This window comes from Leuciscus leuciscus, assembly GCF_965113295.1.
Source record: "Leuciscus leuciscus genome assembly, chromosome: 8".
NCBI lineage: Eukaryota > Metazoa > Chordata > Actinopteri > Cypriniformes > Leuciscidae > Leuciscus > Leuciscus leuciscus.
In genome coordinates, this window is record NC_138732.1 from 10,003,241 (window position 1) to 10,019,412 (window position 16,172).

The 16,172-nt window shown below is 37.0% G+C and overlaps 1 protein-coding gene across 4 annotated transcripts in view; it reads left to right on the forward strand.

Moving 5' to 3' along the window:
* unc5a (unc-5 netrin receptor A) overlaps positions 1 to 16,172 on the forward strand; it is a 186,208-nt gene that overhangs the window by 110,614 nt on the left and 59,422 nt on the right. For all 4 annotated transcript variants that reach the window (XM_082177552.1, XM_082177553.1, XM_082177554.1 and 1 more), the window contains exon 3: positions 14,495 to 14,638. In XM_082177552.1, the coding sequence (XP_082033678.1) occupies positions 14,495 to 14,638 (144 nt within the window). The remainder of the gene's footprint in view (positions 1 to 14,494; positions 14,639 to 16,172) is intronic.

The following is a 16,172-nucleotide window of genomic DNA, read 5'->3' on the forward strand; positions in this document are numbered from 1 at the left end:
TAAGCCACTTATATTAGTCTTACAAGTTAGTAATCTAATTTGATTCTTGAAGACCGGTATTTAAGTTAGATTAGTCTAATTTGAATTTAAAAAGTAAGACTGATTACCCTTTGGAAAACTGCTAGTTAGTTTTTAAAACACGGTTTTAACATAGTTTATAACTGGCCCCAGATTTTATTTCACTCAATCCAATCACTTCTGTCTTCATATTTCTTAAAGCAGAATGAGTGCTACTAGGAACACTTGACAGAGATGGCAACTGTAACTAATTTGATTGACATCTGTTGCTGCTCCGCCGCCTTCCTCTATCTCTGATTGAAATGCTCGTTTCCTTACCATGTGCTGGCAGATACAATTGTTAAGAACTGAAAACTCAATGAGAAATTTCTACTGTTTTTCTGTCTTTTCAACCGACATCTACAGTACCCATACCTATCATTACAAAGATGGTGTGGGTTAGAGTTTTTTTTTTTTTTTTTTTTTTACATTCAGTGTATATATACTGTAATACAGAATTTTGTGTGTGAAGATGGGCGTTGATGCATTTATTCAGATATCCAAAAAAAATAGATGCTTTTGTGACGAGTTCTGCTTGTCACTCAAGCCTTACCAAACATAAACAATCCACCAAGACGGTTGCAGTTTTTAACTGTCACCAATCAAGGAAGATGATTTTTGATGCAGATCAACACCTGTTCAGCTCACGTTGCTTCATAAATAGATCAGTCGCTGGGAGAGGAAGGAGGGGACGTGACAGCTTAATAGTCCGTGAAGATTTTTGATAGGCAGAGAAACCGGGTGGATGACAGTTTGTGTTTTGTGTGCACTAGCCCTTAGGAAAGAATCAGTATAAACTCACTTAGCACTCAAACAAATATCAAAACATATGGCTTCTCTTTTTGTCAACTTCAGCTCCAAACACGTGTAGGAGTATGACAGAGAAGGTAATTTGGGACAGGAAATGGTTTCTGAACGGATTTGAATTAGGTCTGGATTGCCAAATGATACTCTGTACAGCAGCTGTGAAATCCTGTGGCAGTCAGTTTGCTGTTGAATTTCTGTCCTCTAAAGGCTGATGTTTTCAGAAATATATTTTGTTCATCAATCATGTTATCTAAATACACTTTTCAGCACTGTTACATCTGGTATTGACATCCCTCTTGGGCCTTCAGTATGTGTGTGGCTTTTTAATATTTTTGAAAGAAGTCTCTTATGCTCACCAAGGCGGCATTTATTTGATAAAAAATACAGTAAAAACAGTAATATTGTGGTTTTTTTTGTAATAATAAGTAATCTTATTATTAAAGGGATAGGTCAACAACAACAAAAAAAGACTCAACCTCAAGTTGTTCCAAACCTGTATGAATTCTTTCTTCTGCTGAACTCATAGGAAGTTGATGGGTCACATTGACACACTGCGGGTTTCAGAGTGAAGCGCGACACTTTTATTATTTACATGCGTTGCATGTTTCTTCCAGCGTCTCAGAGCGGCTCTGTTCACAGTAAATGCTGCTCCACACAAACTTTCCAATAACATGCAGTTGGGATAGGGCTGGGCGATATGGCCAAAAAAAAATATCACAGTAATTTTTTTTATATCAGTCGATATCGATAATTATCACGATAAAAGTCAAATCTTTATTTCTTTCAAGTTTAAAGGCAGATTTTTGCTCCTAAGTGAAAGTTGTAGAAACCAGAGTGTTAATTGTGGTTTTAAACTACTCTTTATTGTCAGAACATATCAGGACAAACACTTGCCAAACTGGTGAACATTTCACAAATCTGAGGTAGAACATTCAAACATTTGTCATTTTTTCCTTAACTAATTTCTTAGTTTCTGCATGTGCTAATTTTTATTTGGTAAAATGTAATATTCTGACTGTTTGAGTTTTATTAAACTTAACCATTGGTCATCCAGTATCATGCATTTAGATCATGATAACCTCACTATCATGGCAAAATGTAACTTTATGGTTTCTGTGGTATTTGTATGAAAAACAGTAGCCTAAATACATTATTAATTACTGTAATTCTATTCCATCAGTCCTTTAATACATCGTCTACATTAATAATATAATACAATTCAATATGTATATTCCACATTTCATGGTGCAGTTAATATTACTAGGCTAACGTTACAGTAAATCCATGGTAAATGATGGGAATTTGTAGACGGAAAAGCCTTCTGACTGTATCGTTGCGCACAGTGTTTCGCCTGTTTGTCAGCGCTGTTTCATCTGCCTTTAAACTGGTTTAAATCACAGAGACATTGTGTTCTTCGCTGAATTCAAGCGCTTCTCACTGGATCTCGTGACCGAGACCGATCAGAGTAAACGCATCGGCTCTAGTGAGCTCGCGACTCGCGCTGCCGTTTGGACTTTGAGCCGAGCGGATAAATGGTCCGTGTGGCGCACGGTTCAAATTAGTTTCGTTCCGCTCCGCTTTTGGCGCATAAACATTATCGAACATTTATAGAACTCTTGATATCGCTTTATCGAGAAAAATTATATCGCGATAATTATCGTTATCGTTTTATCGCCCAGCCCTAAGTTGGGAACTCATAAAGTCTAACGCACTTGCGCTGTTATCATTTACATGCGTGGAGCACGTCTCAGCAACTCGGTTAACCAACTCCATCCATGCATATGCTTATAGAGTTGCTTATAACGCTTATCTGGGAACGCAATATGTGAAATTTCACCAGATTTGTAACATAAATCATTTATAAATCTACACCAAAACAGGAGAGTACATCAATATGTTTCTAAATATGTGAATTAATGTTCGTGATTTCAAATTAAAATTTAAAATCCTCACTGAGTTTGCACGTTTTTCCAGTCATATATTTCTACATTGAAGATTTAAAAACAAAAGTGTTAAAATCTTGTCTTGTTTCGTTCTCGTAAACCCAATATCGTGTATTGTCTCGTCTTTTGAGCTAAGTGTATCATCACCATGTGATGCCAACTGGTTGTCATGGGTTGGTAGGTCTTTAGCTTGGAGCTATTCAGAATATTTTGTCCATACAGCCTTTAATTGGTTTACCTTAACCTGACAGAGATGCCTTCTGGTTATAAAGTTGGACAGAAATGGAAGTTTAATGAGGTTGATGTGATATTTGTTAGCTAACAGATGGATGGTCTCACTGTTTATCTTTAGCTTTGATAATTTATTACCTGAGGTGTAAATTGTCAACAGAGGAATACCTTCTGTCAAAGCTGGATTTATTCTTGGTTATTGGCCTGCTACAACCAACCATGGCTCATGCGGCCAGTAAATGTTGCTGGAAAAGGAATGAACTAACAACTCGTGCACACACACACACACACACACACACACACACACACACACACACACACACACACACACACACACACACACACACACACACACACACACACACTGCTTTGAAGTTTTAGCGCCGCCCACCTGCCTGTGACCCTTAGGAAACGTAAGCATGAAGAGATTGCCTGATTATATGAAATGTTGGCTTGTGATTCATGTACTTGTGGTTAATGATTAAAATGTTTTTAAAGTGCAAGCCTAATACACACATGCCTCTTGGTCAGTATATTAAAATGAGCTAAAGCAACATGAACATTATGACAATTGCCTGATATATTTTTCATGATTTCTTCACTTTTATGCAAACAAGATGATTTTATGATTCTGCAAAAATCTGTATTCAAGCCTTTGTCTGTCAGTTGGTTTATTGATTACTATTATGGGTTGTTTGTAGCCTGGAAATCCAGACCTAAATCTAAAAGATGAATGGTCTGGCGTCAAGTAATGAAAATCGGCCATCTCGAGGGGCGGCACCAAGCATGCATTTGAAAATCTCACTGCACGCAATTGGATAACACTACGGCCAATCACAAGAAGTTATCGCTTAGCTACCAGCGGAGCTAACTGGTAAATTAGACTCTTACCCATAGACAGTAAAAGAAAGCTCTTACTGTATCCGGTCGGCAAAACAGCAAAAACGCCCTTCTTGCAAAGGAACGATTCAAGCGCCGTCTTCTGTTCCTCTTTTAGAGAAAAGGGCAAGTCTAAATCTTTCATTGTAGCGGCCAAAGCCATTTCAAACAAATGGTGTTCATCCATAGCCATCTTGCAATGTTTACTAATGACTTCGACGTCGCAGCGCTGTCGTCATCTCGCCTCTGGTCCTCGCTGTAACTCGCTGAGCAAAATCAACTTGTGCTCTCGCGAGAACTCTGGATTACCAGGGTAGATTGTTTGTTAAACGGTTAGAGAACAATGTCTGTTTTTCACACTACACTGTATAAAATTATATCATCAATAAGTTATGACAAGATATTTTAATGAGTTTAATGAGCAATGTTAAAACAAGTTAAGCAATTTTCAACTTTTGAGTTATACAAGATTCAAATCATTTTTAAGCCAGTTTAAAGCAACACTATGTAACTTTTCAACCTTCATAATATATTTCCAAGATCCTTGTGATGGTACATCGACTTACAATAGGTTGAATGACACGTCTGCCATAGCCTGACAGGGTCTGTATCGCTTTTACTGGCACTATGTAACTTCGGGGTTCGGGTAGTAACCAGAGCACAAAAAGAACTCCAGAGCAAAAATTCGACTGCTTTACGGCATACGTCACTTACCCCACCACTTCGTCAAATTTGGACGTGAGAGGCCAACCAGCGTTTGTTTTCGGCTTTCGTGCGTATGTTTTTGTCATGGGGGTTGTTAACACCTGGCCACTTAATGCGTTTTCTCAGATCGGATAGTTATCCGATCGTGAAAAGTCCAGGTTTAAATGCCCTCCGAAACGCATTTGAGACGGATTTGAATCCGATCCCTCAAACCACTTCAGGAGGAGATCTGAGACGCATTCCAGACGAAACTGGACAAGTGTAAATGCATATGGTTGTTGAAACCACATATGTAAATTGTACTACTTACAAAAATGCTACAAAAAAATAAAATAAAAACGTGTGAGAGCGTGTTATAGGCTATGTTATATCCAGATATGACGACGCGCTGGAACACGCATCACCGCAGATGAGCAACTGCATCAAGCCAACTTGCAAACTATCGCAAATCAAAGTGAAAGTAAGTCGCAGACGCTTAACACACAATCTTCATCATTAAAAGTAAAGAAACGAAATGATCTTACCAGGGCTGTTACTGCTCTCTCTTATTGCGGTCTTTGATTTTGAAATTTTAGCTGATGATCTATAAAATGCAGCTCATATCTGTTGCTTTCGGTGACGTGCACTCCATTAAATCTGCATAAAGCGCAAGAATTGAAGATCGAATTTAAATCCGTTTCGCAAAAATACATTTATGTGACCAGGTGTAAATGGAATCGTTTTGATAAATCAGATAGCTATGCCTCACGAATTAGTTTGCCAGCTGAACTCAGGTGTTGTGAGGTGTATTTATCACGTAGTCCTGACGGATATCAGACAACGCCGTTTGATGTTGATTCCTGCGATTATCATGAAGAACAGCTTTCAATATCTCACATAATTATCAGGACATAAATAAGCCTAACGTAGAGGTTGTAAATAGTGTAAACGAGCACAATTTGCAAACTATTATGATAAATTGCAATAATCATGTCTAATGACATCATAACGGCCAATGTTATGAAATAATGCGACGTACATTTAACTTAATTGATGTTAACTGGCATTTTGTAATGTTTACATTCCAATAAAAACAACACAAATTAAATTATATACAGTAGGCCTAGACTATAGACTATTTACTTGTGATTTAGCTGCAATCATGTAAAAACGTTATAATATAATATATTTACGACAGTGCAAGTATTCCACAGCGACTCTAGGGGTCGCTGTTTGACAAAAACACAATTTCTACTTAGTGTGGCTTTAATTGAATGACTTACATTTTGAAGTACAATCAACTTGGATGATTACTTTTTTTTAAAGTCAAGTCACCTTTATTTATATAGCGCTTTTTACAATACAGATTGTATCAAAGCAGCTTCACAGTGATAACATGAAAATAATACAACAAAGTTTGTTTCTAGAAGAAAATTGCGTCATCGTCAACCTTAAGTAAGGCAGATCAATAATGCTGTTGAATATTAAATGTCCCCACTAAGCAAGCCAAAAGCCAAGGCAACAGTGGCAAGGAACCAAAAGGTGACAGAATGGAGAAAAAAACCTTGGGAGAACCCAGGCTCAGTTCTCCTCTGGCCAACGAACGAACAGTGTATGATTTATGATTCATAATCAAACCAGCTTAAATGATACATTTTGATACTATTGTTGTTACCTGCAAATGATGTTGTTAGTACGTGTTGACAGTGTTTTCTTTACTCGACTTTCTAAAAATACTGGAGCAAATTAGCATTTCATCAGCTTTTGTAGATCTGTGAATTCCTGTCCTCTCTTCACTGAAGATGCATGTTAGAACACGGCCCCCTTCTGCCACAATACATGCTCATCGCATGCTGATCCTACATCATATCAAACAGACTCTCTCTAGAGGCAATTTAGCATCAAACGTCCAATAAACCGCAATCAACACTGACATGCCAATATGGTGCTACTCACAGATCAGGGTGTTGATGCCATAAGATAAAAAAATCAATCAGCAGACAAATGACAAATTACACCTTGAGTAACCTTCACTGGCTGCCTGCTGAATTCATCTTACAAAAAGAAATCTTATATAAAGGGAAACTCAGTAGTTTAAAGAAAGTGTTTTAAGGCAAGATTGGTGTGTTTACGTGTTCTGTTACGAAATCGGTTACTAGATAAACCTGCGTATTCACTGTTGCCAGGGCTTTCTCAGGTTGCAGACACTTAGCATTTAATTTAATATCAGTCACATAAAAGTCGACATAAAATCATATCGTTGTCTTTCATGGCGCTTGTAATCGCTCTTTCCGCGTCACAGCCGATTTCAGGACTCTGTAGGCATTAATATTGCTGTATATTCCCTTTTTCAAGCTGCAGATTGGCACATTAGCATGCGTGTCAGTGGTTTTTCTAACCTACCTGCAAGTCATTTCACCTTGATCTGGCATTGGCCTGAAGTAGACTGGATTGATTGGTGCCGCAGCCACACGCTGGGTCACCAGCCTTAAATAATCCATAATTGAACACACGAGCGGGAGACCTTGAATGTCGCATTGACAGTCGCAAATGGACAGTTCAATCAAATTAGAACTAGCAAAAATATTCCTGTAATAACTAGAATCCTTGAGCCAAGCCTTGACCTACAATGTGTGCTGGACAGACTGGTTAGGGGTTCCTGGATGTGCCTGTGTGGCACCTCCGTGGCTTATAGATTTAATGTGGACCCTAGAACAGTCTGTCTGTCTCTTCTTCATAGACTGCTGCTCGCTGGAGTGAGCCGGGGATTACAGCATCTTATGTGCAAGAGAAGAGACAGCCGTTCACTGAGTCATCCTGTCTGTTGGCCCACATGGGCCACACATCCAGCTTCAGTGTGCCTGAGGAGGCGCCTGCTTTTTTTATATGTATATACTTGTTTGAATGTTTTACTTGGAGTTTGAGAGGTTTTGCAGGGATGGGATGGATTCTAGTTTTGATGCTTTGTCTATATGTGCAGCATTATTTGGGACTGTTTATTGTTAGAGGTGCTACCCAAGAGGTGTGTTCAAATCCCTAATCATACACGACACGCCATTTATTCTGTGATGGATACCTTAAATCTTGCGGCTTGTTGAGGAGAGGTGCATTTGTAGTTTTCTAAGTTACATTTTATGACCATGCTGGATGATAAAACCTGGAAAAAAATCCTGTAGATTTACTGAAGGAGGGAGCCAAACCATTTCTCGAGACTTAAAGTGGACTTTTATGGACTGTTATGGACAATGAGCAACCACGTAGCTGTGTGATCAACACCTTAGCCTAATAGAAAAGAGTACTGTATTATTTAAAAAAAAAATGTTTTAAGTATATTAATTTTATTATTGTATACATATATTTATTAATTTCTTTACTTGGTCTTATTTAAAAAAAATTATTTTAAATATTTCTATTATAAGATTTTATATTTAATTGTTTAATTAATTTAATAGCCTAAATGTATGCAATATTTACTTTTGTTCTTTTTATTTATTTATTATTTATTAAGTTTTGGTCAGATTTGAACTTAAGCATTGTTTAGCAGAATGTTTGTTTATTTATCTTTTTTTTATTATTTGTATTATTCATCTTTTTTTTATTATTTGTATTATTTTATTACATTTATTTACTTTTGATCTTTTTGTTTATACGAGTAATTGTATTGATGCCCAAGGAAAAAGAATGATTGGGAAATGTTATGAGGCAGATTTGAACTCATGTTGACCTCATAAGCATCATGGCTCAATGTGTCGGCACACAGCTCAGAATTTTGTCATTGTTTTAATGATGTTTTTCAAATTGCTCTGATTATTCATGTGTTTGTTTGCCTCTCTAGCTTTGGCCGCTGTTTCTGGGCTCAGACGTCCAGAAGCGATAACGGGTAATGAAAAGAGTATAATGCAATGAAAGAGAGCGATATATTTGTCAAACAACATGGTAAACATTACATTATTCAACACAGTTCAAAACACTAATGTGTTTTAAATGCGTATTTACCTCTCTAATTCAACACTAATGGTAAACATCATTATTGTCACTAGTGTGTCTATACAGCAGGGCCGTGTGGTCCATATAAGCTGCAAATGCTCTGCATACCCAAGCCATTCGCGGACTCGCTAATTAATATTAACACTAGAAATTACGTTGTTTGATGTGTACCATAAAGCTTACATGATAAAATGTTGGTAATATATATGTAACTGTCCGTAAATTATTTATTTACTTAAAATAAAAATAAAAGACTACTGCTGTGCACTGCCAAATAAAAATAAAGAAAATAAAAGAAAATAATCGAACTAAAAGCAACAGCACAAATAAATACAATAGAGCAAAGATACAAATCAAATAAACAGTATTTTCCGGGTTTTTCAGGTAGGTCTAACAGTAGTTTTCAGGTACGCAAATTGAATTATCAAATGTAAAACATTGCATTTAATCTTTACTGTATAAATTAGATAGGGATTAATCATTATTAAAGTTACAAGATCTATTCAGTCAGGAGCAGTGTGTGATTTCCTTGTCTTTTGTTGACTAGGCTGCTGTCACTTTAAGATTCAATGCACGGATCCAATATACTGATACACTTGTGTTGTCTTTCTCGAATGTTTACGTTCACTTAAGGCATAACCTACTATGTTTGCTAGGATACTGGCCAAGACGGGCATGTTGACATCATTTTTGTGTGAATTTGTCAAGATTTCAAGAACTCAATATTTGCGAGATGTCTGAGACGCAGCTTTCCGTGCGCACAAGTTCTCTTACGCGTCGTCTTGCACTTAAATGTTTACATAGGCAGGGCTTAAATAAGGTTAGTTTAAACACAGATAGCAACATGTGCTGTTTAGGTCTCACCTGCGCTCGCTCGCTATCAATACCCGGGTGATGACGGTGTAAATGACTGGTCATGTTCGGGCATCCGGCCCTCGCACTGAACAAAGTTTAGGGGAAGCCAGAATTGATATCCATCGACAGAAACATACATAAGCCTAACTCTGTCTGTCGGTTTTTCGTGTTTCAACAAACTATATTATAGATGAGTATGTGTCATCAGATTTGAGATGAATGGCGGTGCAAATGCGGTTTGATTTTTTTTTTTACACGGTGATAAAACGTACCACCCAGCACAGCCGGTTAAAGAAGTCCCCACTCGCCACTGCTATACAGGTGATGGAAGCAATTATCTGTAAGATTCAGTGCATTGGAGAGTGATGCTTTATTCTAGCTGTATTCAATGGGAAGTCAATGAAAAAATAAAGAAGTCCCTTGTGATGAGCACATGCTGACCTTCTGACTGATCGTCCTGTAAGTCAGTTCCCTCTTAATCCCAGCTCCCATTGATGAATCTTAGCTCCTCGCGCTCTAGATGCGGCCTAATTGAATTTCCTCAGTCACAATGAAAACTTACTCCAACCTGCCAGTTTCGGTCTGCGCCTTTGATAAGCAAATGACCCCCGTGGAATTGAGGTCACCGGCAGCAAAAACAAGAGTGAGCGAAAATAAAATCTAGTCTCTTCACCAGACAAGCCCCTGTATCGACTCACAAGGGAATAAGGGCAGCGATGTCATTGTGGGTCTGTGAGTCTTGACTGTATTTCAAGACACACACGCTATTTGATTTAGCAGCCTACATCGTCTTCACAATAAAAGTCCTTTATAGCAGTAATGAGAACTGTTACTCACACATTTGGATAGATAACATCCTTGAATAATGAATCTCTTTGCCACCTAGTCACTCCACTTGCAGTGTTTGCTGTACTTTGGGGAGCTGTTGGTGCAGACACAAACAGATGTTTGCTGCTGCAATAATATGTAGAGCAGTCATTGCAAAGTCACGCTGGGACTCAGATGAAGTTATGGTGTAGCGTGTCGGAACGGGATGTTATCATATCCCTGGATTCTACTGTAAATGCACCGTCGAATCCGACCAGGACCCTGTTAGTTCCCTAGAGGAATCATCTCATGGTGGTTCTCAACCTTTTTGACTGAAAGACTCCTCAACACAATATCAGAAGGCTTCCTGATATAGGGATTTCTGCCATAGATATGACAAGACTGCTTGTTTTCAAACATGTTGAAACTTGTTGTCACCAGAAACGAGGAGTATTGTAGGAGTATTTTATTATCTGAAATAGAAACTAGGAGGAGTGTTTTATTAAATTAATTAACCACAGTTTATTTTGTGATTTATGAAATTTAATGAACAGTACATTTTTCAATAAACCCATAGCTTTTTAGAAAAATATATATTTTTGTTTATTTGTTTATTTATTATTTTCATCATATTCTATAAGATTTTTTTTTTTTTTTTTTTTGCATTTTAATGTAGGGTTAGCTTGTTTTAAAATATGAATAATAATGTATTAATTTAATTACCTTTTAGTCATTTAAATTTGCTGAGGCCCACTAGTGGACCCTGCCCCCCTCGTTGAGAACCACTGCTTTAAAGGGTTAATTAATTCACCCAAAAATTAAAGACTGATGTTTGCAAAACGTCTAAAAAATTTTTCAGCGTCTCTCCGTGTGTTGCTTTTTAAAAAACACTGGATCAAGTTTAAAATGCTTTACCATTGGGAGGTAAAAAAACGTATTTCTTTTTCATTCACACTATTCCTCATGATGCATGCATGGAATTCTGGGAAATGCCTGGGAACTAGTGACCTTATGGTCTGTTATGAAAAATGCACTGGGTTCAGCTAACCCCAGAATGAAAAGCGGCATCATTATTATTCTTTGTCTGAATTTTACATCTGTATTTAATAATTTGGTAGATGTCAATGTAGAAAAATGGGACGGGTTATGAATTTTTAACAATTAATTTTGAAGGTGTGCCGCATGTATTGAGTATGCAGACGCACAACACGACAAAAGCATAAAGCAATAACTCAGAATTATGATTCAATCTCCGCAGGGCCTTTTTTCTTTCAGGGTCTAATAAATGTGTCTTCATTTCGGAATAATTTCCTCCATCTGTGGGGGTTTAACAGTATTGGAAGCGGGTGTGTGCTCGCATGTGACACTCGGTCTAAGAGTCAATTATTCTTTAACTGTGTGACCTCTCAGACCCCAAAGGGAGGGTTGCCACAGCGACCTCGCTCAAGGGCTCAGGGGTGAACATTTTAATGGTGTTCCTAGTCAAAGACTTCATACTCGGTTAATTACTAATTATACAAATCTGCGTTACAGTATTATCCTGGCCTATCATGCAGCTAAATCTGTCATGCAGGAAAAGTGAATTTTCATGCCTGAGTAACAGTGCAGGCCGTTTGGCATATTCACAAAAGTGAATGAAACCGAATGTGGCGGCCTCAGCGGTTCGTCGTGAAGCGCAGAGGGAGTGTGAGGTCAGAAATCCGGGTAATTGCTACTAAAAGAAACAAAAAGCAATTAATAAAACAATCAGTGTTTAAGATAGCTTTTCCTCTGACTATTTCAGGACTACGCCTATTTCCCTTAATTGTATTTTACGTTTTAATGCGAATGATAATTACATTCTCTAAGAAAAATCACCCCTTAAAAAATCACCATGATATTAGTGGTCTAATATCATAACGGTTTCCGCTCCTATTGAATTGGTTACGCAATTTGAATTAAATACAGTGCGAGTGGAGCAATTAATTGAAAGTGTTCTTTTCAATGCACTTATTTGAGTCTGGATTACAGAGATTTGTGCATTGTATCTCATATTTTAGACCCGTTGCAAAAGTGTTGAGAGCCATCAGCGAGGATTAAAGTCCAGACGTTGAGTCAGAGGAGAGCAAGATTGTCTGAGAGGTCCATTTTGATGTTTACGCCCTGAGTAACACTGGAGGGTGGTTTAAATCTAACAGTAATTGCATGTGCTCCTAATGTCTGCCAAGATAGCGAGACACAAGCTCTCTCTGCTGCCCTATTTCTCTCCTCCTAGAGACTCTCTGCCAAGTGGTGATGGATGTGATGTACATAGATTTGTGACAGACAGGTTGGAACAAGAACTCAACTGACCAGCAGGATTTGAGATGATGCATTTTTGTCAAAAAGCTGGAGCGTCTGACCACACCGTGGCAAATTGCAGAATGTGGATATTGGAGTTGTTTTGTGCTTATTATGGTCCATTGACATTAAATGCTTAACTGGTCATGCAGTGCAGTATGAGTTTCAGAACTTAGAGAGCGGTCTACCTTGACACCATATTTGGACATAATAGGGAAGTTCAAATGTTCAATTTAAGTCTATGCACACATGATGTGCAAAGATGTTTACATATTCCATTGATGCCAACAAAATCAATTTAAGCATTGAAATGATGTCCAGAAATCAAGTTGAACATTTGAAGGCAGCTTTATTTTGCAAAAAAATCTATTCAAACATTCAAACAATGCCAAAACAGTTCTAGTGTTTGAAAGAATCTAATAATATATTTAATTGTGCAGAAATATTGTTCAGAGCCTTTTTTAATTTACCTATGGAGCACAAAAATAGATTCAGACATTTGAAATGCAGAAATCGATTCAAGCATTAAAAAATTCCTTTGAACATTTTTATGATGCCCAAAAAGGGTGTTTGAATCTATCTATGATGCACTAACGTCCATTTAAACATTTCATGCCCCAAAATCATTTTAAATCATTTTAAATGTTTATACGATGCACCAGAAATCAATTTGAACTTTCAAACACAACTACTGTATGATGCTCAACAGTCGATTCAAACATTTCAAATCAAATTGTAAGTTCAATGCAACTATGGTGCACAGAAAAGGATTTGAAATACCCATGCAATCAATTTTTTTTTACATCTATTTGAACATAATAATGCCTATAATGCCCTAGGTTTTGAAACCTAGGTCTAGATTCTAATGGAGAAAGCAAAACAAGAAAAAGGGAGAGGGGAAGAGGAAAGGATGAATTGGTTGGATGGAGAGATTATGGGAGAAATTAGGAGGAAGGGGGATGTGGACATCTTCAAGGTCATGCTTCCGTGTTGAGATGAGCGATAGCCATGGAGGAAAATATCAGAGGCTTATAAGGGGGTGAGGAGATGGTCCAGAGATAATGAAAAGAATAATGATCTTTGTCTAACCCCATCCCTCCATCCTCAAAGAGAGCTTTATTATGCATTACACATGTTGTGTTGTTGCTATTGGTTAACTCTGATAATGTTCATTTGTAATTGTCAACTGAAAATGAGTCATTTTGTTGGATGACTTCACACCAGTTGTATAGACATTATTCATCTGACTGTGGTTGACAAATTATCACTTCATTCCCTTTTTTTTTTTTTTTCTTGTCCTCTTTTACATTTTATTTTCAGAAAAGACCTCTGAGCTTTGGATAATCCTAGCCACTCATGTCTGAATGAAAACGCACATATTGAGTAACCACGAAAAATATATCTCACATAAATATTAATATCTGTTTATTTATTAATTCACCCCAAGAAATCACAGTAGAGTTTGGGATTTTCTATTTTGAGATGGTTTCGAATGTCATAGACTTCCTGCAATTATTAAACAATGATCGTGACATTGTTCAATCATCTGTCAACATTCCCTGCATTAACCAAGAAAGAAAAATGTTTGTTTGCAAAAAACTTAATTTGTTTCCCTTAATTGCAAATGGTTGGCAGCTCTTCACTGGACGTGATGGACCTCCAAAAAACCTTTAGAAACTGTGGACATTTTGCCACGTCTGTGAAAAGTTTGACAGCTGTGATAGATTTCACATTGTTGCCAAAGTTTTGATCCACCACTGCCAGTGAAGTGCTGCTAATTTCTGCCAACCAAACTTGCCATATTAACCACAAGTTTGACACAAGTAAACTTTTGACAGGGGTCTGAAGGACTGTCTCTGTGGATGGCAATGGATATGTTTAGAGCGATGCGCTGAACGTGTTTGCTTTGTCTGGTTTGGTCCCAGGGCTGCCGGTGATGCAGGTGAAGATTGACATCTCCAGACAGCAGGTGGAGAAGATCTTTGGTCTGGAGGATTACTGGTGTCAGTGTGTGGCCTGGAGCACTACAGGAACCCAAAAGAGCCAAAAGGCTTTTGTACGCATCGCATGTGAGTTCAGCTCTGCTATCTTATAGAGCAAACATTTTGACCAAATGCTACCTTATAATCTGATCATGTGATAAATGTCTAGCTCAGTGGTTCTCAGCTGGTGGGTCGCTCCCAAAAATGAGTCACAAGTCTGTATTGATCTGGACAGGAGGAAAAAAACGAATGCAAAACCTAATTGCAAATAATAAATTGCAACTAACAATGCAGCAGAATGGTGCAGTTTAAATACAGTACCAAAATAAATGTATTATAGATTAATTGTAATTATTATAGATTAGATATGTAAATATATTTGAATGTTTAGTCATTTTTAAGTCTCTTAAACTCACCAAGGCTGCATTTTTAAATACAAATTACTGTAAAAATAGTAATATAGTGAAATATTATTCAAATTTAAATTAATAACTGGTTTATATTTTAATATATTTTAAAATGTAATTTATTCCCGTGATGGCAACGCTGAATTACTCCAGTCTTCATGATCTTTTAGAAATCATTCTAATTGATTTGGTGCTCAAGAAACATTTCTTATCAATGTTAAAAAACATTGTTATGCTTCATATTATGCTTCATGTTTAGAATTATTTGATGAATAGAAAGTTCAAAAGAACATTTATTTGAAATTGAAATCTTTTATAACATTATAAATGTCTTTACTGCCGCTTATGATTAATCAGTTTAATGCATCATTGCTGAATAAAAGTAATACATTTTTTCTTAAAAAAAGAAATACTGACCCAAGCGGTTATCAGCTAGAAAAGAAAACACTTCCCATATCTTTTGTAGTTATTGTTGACTTCAAGGTTGTGCATTCAATCAGACTTCACAATACAAGAAACCAAACTTCATTTAAAATGGGTTCACCTTAAACAAGGTTTTAAATGACCACCATGGGTTTTGTGCAATTAATTATTGGCTTAATATAAAATACCAATAATACATTTCAATATTTATACATGCTTTCATGCATTTGTAAAATGTTATGTTATAGCATTTGGTGTCATCATTTGATCCCCAGTGTAAAATCTAGATCCCAAAGCAAAACCAATTGAGAACCACAGGTCTACCAGACTGTGTTTAGGCAGTTTATTAGTTAATACATGAACATGTGTTTCCTGCCATAGATGTATACTTCAATACACCTTTCAAAGACTGTGTAAACAGTGTGTTCTGGTCAAAAGCATGTTTAACAAAATTAATTTATCCCAAATGTTTTTAAAGTGCTCTACACAACACAGTAGCAATTGCTCTTTTTTTATCACTCCACAGTAAAGTGTTTTGATAGTGATGTACTTTCTATTAAAAGTTATTTCGAAATTCCATTTAGCCAATCAATCTAACCACTTATGCTCCGTTTTCTCCCCAAGGCTGATTGATTTAGTTGGTTTTATATGACTTATTTAATGTTTGATTGGAAAGTTTGATCAGGAAGAGCCCGTGGCAAGGAAATCTGCTAATCTGCAGTGTAACACTTTGTAATTGCCTCAAGAGGCCTGGTGGTTTTGATATCTCTGTGTGATTAAACACACGGAAA